Source organism: Zingiber officinale, chromosome 9B, assembly GCF_018446385.1.
Source record: "Zingiber officinale cultivar Zhangliang chromosome 9B, Zo_v1.1, whole genome shotgun sequence".
In the NCBI taxonomy this organism is placed as follows: domain Eukaryota; kingdom Viridiplantae; phylum Streptophyta; class Magnoliopsida; order Zingiberales; family Zingiberaceae; genus Zingiber; species Zingiber officinale.
Window position 1 is genome coordinate 89,996,311 of NC_056003.1, and position 7,179 is coordinate 90,003,489.

Here is a 7,179-nt window from a genome sequence, read left to right on the forward strand (position 1 = left end):
CGCATAGACCCATCCTTCTTCTTTACAAACAGCACTGGAGCTCCCCATGGAGAGTGACTAGGACGAATAAGTCCCTTGTCGAGTAATTCGGATAACTGTTCCTGAAGTTCCTTTAATTCAGCCGGAGCCATACGATAAGGTGCTTTTGAAATCGGCTGAGTACCAGGAATCAATTCGATTCCGAATTCTATCTCTCTGTCAGGGGCCAACCCTGGTAGTTCATCTGGAAATACTTTTGGATAGTTACATACTACTCTGACATCTTCTAACTTCGGGTCTTTGATTTGATTGGTATCAACCACGTGTGCTAGAAACCCCATACATCCTTTATCTAACATCTTTTGTGCTTTAATAGATGACAATAACTTCTCCGTTCCTTTTGATTCCCCGTAAAATTCAAACTCTGGTTCATTTTCGGGTCGGAAAATCACTTTTCTTTTGCGGCACTCGATTGAAGCGCCGTACTTGCTAAGGAAATCCATGCCCAAAATTATATCATAGTCCTGCATATCAAGTACTATCAGATTGCAGTAGAGTTCTCTGTTTGCGATCCGAATGAGTACTGCTTGCAGCATATAGGCTGATGGCATAATCTCTCCGGATGGTAAGGTTATTAAGAATGTGTCCTCTAGAGTTCAGAGTGGTATATCTAGCTTCTTCATGAAAGGGATTGAGACAAACGAGTGCGTTGCCCCGGTATCAAATAATACCGCAGCATACTGATTGTAAATAAGTAGCTGACCTGTGACAACGGTAGAGGCATTCGCCACGTCCTCCTTGGTAAGGGAGTAGACTCTGGCGTCCGTCATAGTGGGAGGGGCCTCCAATCTTCCTTGGCTGATTGAAGTCCCTTCTATGGCAGCTTGCATCTGGTGAAGCTGTGCGGGGGCACTCCTGTTCTGGAAGTTCTGCGAAGGTGGTGCTTGAAGCTGAGTAGGGCAATCTCTTATCAAATGACCTTCCACTACAACAAAAACCCTCATAGACATCGATGGAACAACAACAGTTTTAAGCAAAAACCGATGTCTATGAGTATTTTACATCGGTTTTTCCAAAAACCGGTGTCTATGAGCGCAGATTTTCGCTCATAGACATCGGTTTTTTAGCCGATGTCTATGAGCGCCTTTTTTTTTTATTAATGGACACCGGTTTTAACAGCGGTTTTTAAAACCCGATGTTAATGAACCAAAAAAAAAAATTTAATGTTTCCACTAGTCAAAATTTACAACACTTCGTTCCCTCCAAACCTAAACCAATATCGCGCCGCTTCTCTCAATCTAAACCTAAACCTCCTGACCATCTCTCTCAGCCTCATCTTCCCCTTCCCCTTCCTGGATCTCTTCCCCATCTTGGATCGATGCCCCCTCAATCGGATCAAAACCACCTGCTTCTTCTCCACGCTCGCCGACACGATCTGGCCGGGCCAGCCCGACGGCTCCGGCCTCACCGGCACCCACGGGGGCTCCGTTGAAGGCTCTTGCTTGCTCAACGACGGCGGCGAGCTCGTGTTGAGGCAAAAGGAAGCAGAGAACAGGGATGCGTCTCCTCCATTTCCTTGTTGCCGCTGAAGCTCGAGAATCGATTCCTCCAACCTTTGAGCAACCTCTGAGCAAGCTCTTCGACGTCACGGTGGATGCCGGCGATCCCTGCACCCTCAGCTACACGCCTTCCCTCGGATCTCAAATCAACTCCGTCAAGTGGAACCACACCAGTAAAAACGCTTTCCCGCCTCGTTTTATATCGCAGTGTCTGTTTGCTTCCTCTTTGCTGTGCATTTCTGTTATTCTTGTGTCGGAGGGTTTTGTTTGCTCGATTTTAGCCTCTCTCTTTTTTCCCCGATAGTGTGGGATGCGATACTCTCTGAAGCAAAATTACTAGGAAACTGCGTATCTGCATTTTTTACTTCTCTTGGAAATTTGTTGCTTTGCCTTGGATCTACGCTATTCGAATTGTATAAGGGCATGTTTCATCCTTGCCTAGTGCCGTCAGAATTTAATTTTCCCATGACTCATCATTCAGGTTTATTTTGTATCTTGTATAACTTAGTTAATTTTGTTAATCCAGCGGATGGTGGCTGACTTTAACGGTGGAAAAACCTAAAGTACCTAATGTGGGATAACTGTGATATTATATGCACCTCATGTGCATTAGAGTTAATATATAAACCTAAAGTACCTAATGTGGGATTAAACTCCATTACATGACTCAAAATACTCTAATAACTTGAATACTCTTAACTGCTACAAAGCACAGTGGGAAATTCTTAGGTCCGTGCTTTGTGAGAATTATATTGTGATAGAGCTTGTAATTGGAAATCATCTGTCTTTTTCTTCATTCATATTTGCAAATAGCATCTTAAAATCTTCTGTTAAATACTTATTCCAGGTTTTTATGAATGTGTTTGCAGTATGTTCTGTAATCTTTTTGAAAACTATTGGTAATATTTTGGCATAGCTGGTATTGATTTTCTATATACCTCCTTTCCTTTAAAAGCATTAGTTCTTCTTACTATTTCTGAACTTGACTTCTCAATCTTGGGTTACCAAATTTCTCAGTAACCTGATTTACAGGTCTTAGCTAGAGGCATAGAGTGCGACATTGCATTACTTGCAGTTGAGAGTGAAGAATTCTGGAAAGGTGCTGAACCACTTCGTTTTGGTCAATTGCCTTGCCTTCAGGTTGCTGTTGTTCATGAATTGCAAAAATGTTGCTCTTCCTTCATGATAAGCAACTTTTCCATAAGTAATTTGTGTTTCTTTTGATGCATCATTGAACCTGGTATTAGCCCTTCTCCAGTTGTTCATTGAATTGGCTTAATTATTTTTTAATTCCTATAAGCATTTTGCTTCAATGATACAACATATGATTGTTTTTTTTAATCCCTGACTTGCAGGATAATGAAGAGCTGGAAAATTGTAAATAACTGGCCTACACTTCTATATCTATAATTTTGATGAATTAAGTGTATCAAAATGCCATAATTAGCCTTTTTGTTCATCAAAGCAAACTCCAGTTACCAAGTTTGATAGATTGCTTGTGGTTCTTGTCACATAGTGGTTAGGTATTTATCCAATGTGAAGAAAGTGAGGAAATTTTATGTTCCATTTTGAATCACTGGTAGGTGATGGGCTATTATAATATAATCTATAATGTTCTTTCATAAGGCAACGTACTCCATGTTTCTCCAAGTGAATTTATGCTTTGCCACTTGCAGCATGTTTTCTTTTGAAACAATAAAGATATTGATTATCCACACTTGAATTTTATCAGTGGTAATATGTACTTTTGGTATGCCAAGTCTGTATTTGTTGTCAAATCTTTATGTGATGAAGTGTGATCAAGTAGAAGTTCAGTTGTTGCAACAGTTAACATTTTCTAAGGCTCTCTTTTCTATAGGGTTATTTAATCTAGTTGTTCTTCCATAATTCATCAAACTAACAAGTTATATGATACACAGGATTCAGTAACTGTTGTAGGATATCCACTTGGTGGAGATACAATCTCTGTGACAAAGGGTGTGGTATCACGAATTGAGGTTTGATTTCATGAAATTGTGATCATAAGCTTTTAGTATTTTTTTGGTGAATTTTATATTCTTGTTGAGATTGTTTTATAGATGATAAATTGCTGACTTAAGTGTTATCAATTTTAAGTTGGTTGAAAATTTTAGAACATGGTGTCCAAATGAGCTTTTTAATATTAATCACTTTTTTTTTGCTTCTGTTTCAGGTTAGTATGCTCATGGATCCTCTGATCTGCTTGGTATTCAGATTGATGCTGCAATAAACCCTGGTTGGTAACTCAACCTAGTTTCCTTGCTAGAAAGATAGCATTTTATTTTTTAGATAGTTGGATGTTATTGCACCACTTTCTCTGGCAAGGTACAGATATATTCTTGTAAAAGCATATTAATGTTGTCAAAGAAACGTACTTGTTTTGCAGGAAACAGTGGTGGTCCTGCCTTCAATGATCGTGGTGAGTGTATTGGTGTGGCATTCCAGGTATTCCTTCTGCTAAATCTGCCTTTTATTTTCCCTACTTTATCTATTCCAAACTTTTCAAAAATCTTTTATAGATTAACTTTGTCCCAGAATAATGTTTAATGGAAATGCATCTGAGTACTGCTTTTGCACCTAAATTAGCATTCTACCTTCTTTCATATCTCACTAGATATTTCATTTAGGTTTTCAGATTCGAAGACACTGAAAATATTGGATATATTATTCCAGACACTGTGGTTTCTCATTTTCTTAATGATTATGAAAGAAATGGGAAGTATACTGGTAAGCTGACATAGTGAGTCATCAGGAGCCTTCTCTGCATGCAGCTGTGATGCTTGAACAAGCATCCTACTACTATTTTCTTTCCATCCCACCAATGTTACGCAAGTATGGTTTTCATCTTGTTTTGTCTGGAAATCGTTACTACATTTCTGATCAGGTACTCGATTGCATGTCAAATTCATCTTCATATTGAAACTTGTCTCAGATATTTAAAGTATGTTCAAAGTTTTATGTGCTAATTGTAAAACATTCATTCTGTAAAATGTAGAGACAACATGCGATTCGAGCTTACAGGAATGCACTCTTCGTTTACATAGAAAATGGTTGGAGTTATATATCTAATCATGTTCACTACAATGTTGGAAGGTTCTCTATGCTTTGTTTGTATATTTGTGAATTTATCTTTGATGCTTTTGACCTTATCTCCTTCCATTTACTTACATGGTATTCTTTTATTGGAGTTCTTGATTTGGCTATCAAGCATATGCTAGAGGTTTTGGCTTGTAGTCATCTGTCCCTAGCCACACAAAATGCATTCCTTAATGAATTTTCCCATGTTGTCCAGGTACTTCTATAGATTCTTCCTCATGATATTTTTGTTTAGTAGTTCGTATATCTTAAAATCTTGCTATTCCTTGATTCATCAGAGCATGGGAATGAAATTTGAGGTTTACAATCTTCGACTACCTGTTATCAATATGGCCTCACTCAAAGTATTTTATTAAGATTTTCGAACTTACGCATCACCTTCAGATTTAAGTTAGTTGCTTGATTTTCATTGTCTTTGAAGGACTACTGTTATTATATATTTTCCTGGTTTCTTGTCATGGTTATTCCTTATCCTCTATCCTTAATGTACTTTCTTTTGCTTTAGATGCTAGAACAAAAAGCAAACTAATTCTTTGATTGAGGTTATGAAAATTCATAATTAAAAGTGCTCCAGAGAAAAATTAATTCTTAGCGATGGATTTGGGTTCAATTCCATCAATAAGAAAAATGAAAAACAATACTAGACATGATTTTGTTTAAAAATTCATGCGGGCTATGAAGAATGCTCCTAAACAAGGAGACAACAACGTTAAACAAACATGTTAACAACATTTAACATCAAAATAGAGTTGTAAATACAGAAATTAATTTTCCTCATTATTATTCTTCTTCTCTGAACTTGGGATAAAAGCTACTGAGGTTCCTACACAATTGGGAGACTTTGCAAAACCAAAGTAACTAATTTATTAGGTTGAAATGATAGATAGATGAGTGATCTCAGTCTTGGCTTTTGAATGCTCCTCATTTTATAATTTATAGATGCTCGAACCAGATCCTAAGAAGAGGTTGACGGCTCAGCAAGTTCTTGGTAACTTTTAGCTCCTCGCTTATTCGTCCTTTGTAAAGAGAGTATTAAGTACTGGTTATGTTAGTTTCTCTGTATGATCGTTCATGCTTTGTAAGAGTAGAGAAACTTATTTCTCATTGAAAATGATGTTTTACTCGTTGAGTCAGTATAACGCATGTTCCATCATTCTATTATGTATGAAGGTGCCAGTCATCAGTTTGAAACTCATCTTCACTGATAGTGCCTTGCTTACATATAGAACATCAACAAGCAGTTATATAGATATCTTTTCTAATCGAACCAATTTAGTTATATAGAATGTACTTAATCTATGAATTCGCAGATCATACATGGCTGCAGAATGCAAGTAAAGCTCCCAATGTTAATCTAGGTGAAACCGTACGAGCAAGACTTCAGCAATTCTCTGGGATGAACAAACTTAAAAAGAAAGCTCTACGGGTAAGTGATCATAGCTCAACACTCTTAAGGCATGCAACTTTTGATTTTGATTATCTATTTGTTGATTAGTGAATTATATTGCATGATAAGTCTGCTCTGCTCTTTCTTACAGGTTGTGGCTGAATACCTCTCTGTCGAGGAAGTTGCAGACATAAAGGAAATGTTTGACAAGATGGACATTAATCAAGATGGGAAACTATGCTTTGAGGAGCTGAAACTCGGTTTGCATAAGCTCGGTCACCAGATTTCAGATTCAGACATTCAGATATTAATGGAAGCAGTGAGTGCTTAACCGAACATCTCATTGAGCAGGATCGTCTTCGTTGAAAATATCATGATGCCTTACTTAAAACCTCTGTCTCTTATTCGATCTTGTTGATGACAGGCTGATGTCAATGGAAGCGGTACCTTAGAATACGGAGAATTTGTTGCTGTCTCAATCCACTTGCGCAAGATTGGAAACGATGAACACTTGCACAGAGCCTTCTCATACTTCGATCTGAACAAGAGTGGATACATAGAAATTGAAGAACTCAGTGATTCCTTAGCTGACGACTTGGGTCCAAACCGAGAAGAAGTTATTAATGCAATCATCCATGATGTCGACACATATAAGGTCAGAAATTTAAGTCTTCTGTCCATGAACCATTCATCTGCTTTATACTTTTGTCTGCGGACATCAATAGTTTACGAAAATATGGCTGCATTTGCAATTATAACAACATCAGCTGACAATGGACGTCTTTCATCACAGGATGATTAATAACTAGTCTTGGCTTGTGAACCACTGAAGATCCTTATTGCAAGCATTGAAGTAAGCATTGATGTGGTTGAGATAAATGATGAATATGTCTCTTTTTAAGCATTCAAATTAATCATCTTGTTACCTGGTGCTCTTACTACTTTTTCAACTATGATTTTTTGTCTTGGTTTACTAATATATTATTTATGTGTTTTTACAGTTTATAAATCTCAAGTACTCCAGAGTTGAAATTGATGAAGTGCGGTTCGAGTGGGCTGAATGCATGCTAGATTACATTTGAAGTGCGGTTCTACCTTGATGTGTTGTAAAAAGAATGTTCTACCTTGATTTTGATATCT

At 37.6% G+C, this 7,179-nt stretch overlaps 1 protein-coding gene and 1 long non-coding RNA gene across 3 annotated transcripts; both read left to right on the top strand.

Moving 5' to 3' along the window:
* Nucleotides 1-2,553: 2,553 nt before the first annotated feature.
* On the top strand, nt 2,554-4,184 carry LOC122025038. Of its 2 annotated transcripts, XR_006123585.1 has the most exons (4): nt 2,554-2,637; nt 3,458-3,535; nt 3,730-3,792; nt 3,943-4,184. It is a non-coding gene; the product is annotated as an uncharacterized LOC122025038 (long non-coding RNA). The 2 variants fall into 2 exon arrangements; XR_006123584.1 differs by lacking the exon at nt 2,554-2,637 and having other exon boundaries at nt 3,352-3,535.
* Nucleotides 4,185-5,591: 1,407 nt separating this feature from the next.
* Nucleotides 5,592-6,841, top strand: LOC122023138 (calcium-dependent protein kinase 20-like). The gene is made up of 4 exons (XM_042581228.1): nt 5,592-5,640; nt 5,963-6,078; nt 6,191-6,358; nt 6,464-6,841. The coding sequence occupies exons 1-4, from the start codon at nt 5,592-5,594 to the stop codon at nt 6,839-6,841; spliced, it is 711 nt and encodes a 236-aa protein (XP_042437162.1).
* The last annotated feature ends 338 nt before the right edge of the window (nt 6,842-7,179 follow it).

Coding starts and splice junctions, on each gene's coding strand:
- LOC122023138 (XM_042581228.1), top strand. CDS start 5,592: ATGCTCGAACCAGATCCTAAGAAGAGGTTGACGGCTCAGCAAGTTCTT. Junction 6,079..6,190: donor TTAAAAAGAAAGCTCTACGG/GTAAGTGATCAT, acceptor TCTTTCTTACAG/GTTGTGGCTGAATACCTCTC. Junction 6,359..6,463: donor TTCAGATATTAATGGAAGCA/GTGAGTGCTTAA, acceptor TGTTGATGACAG/GCTGATGTCAATGGAAGCGG.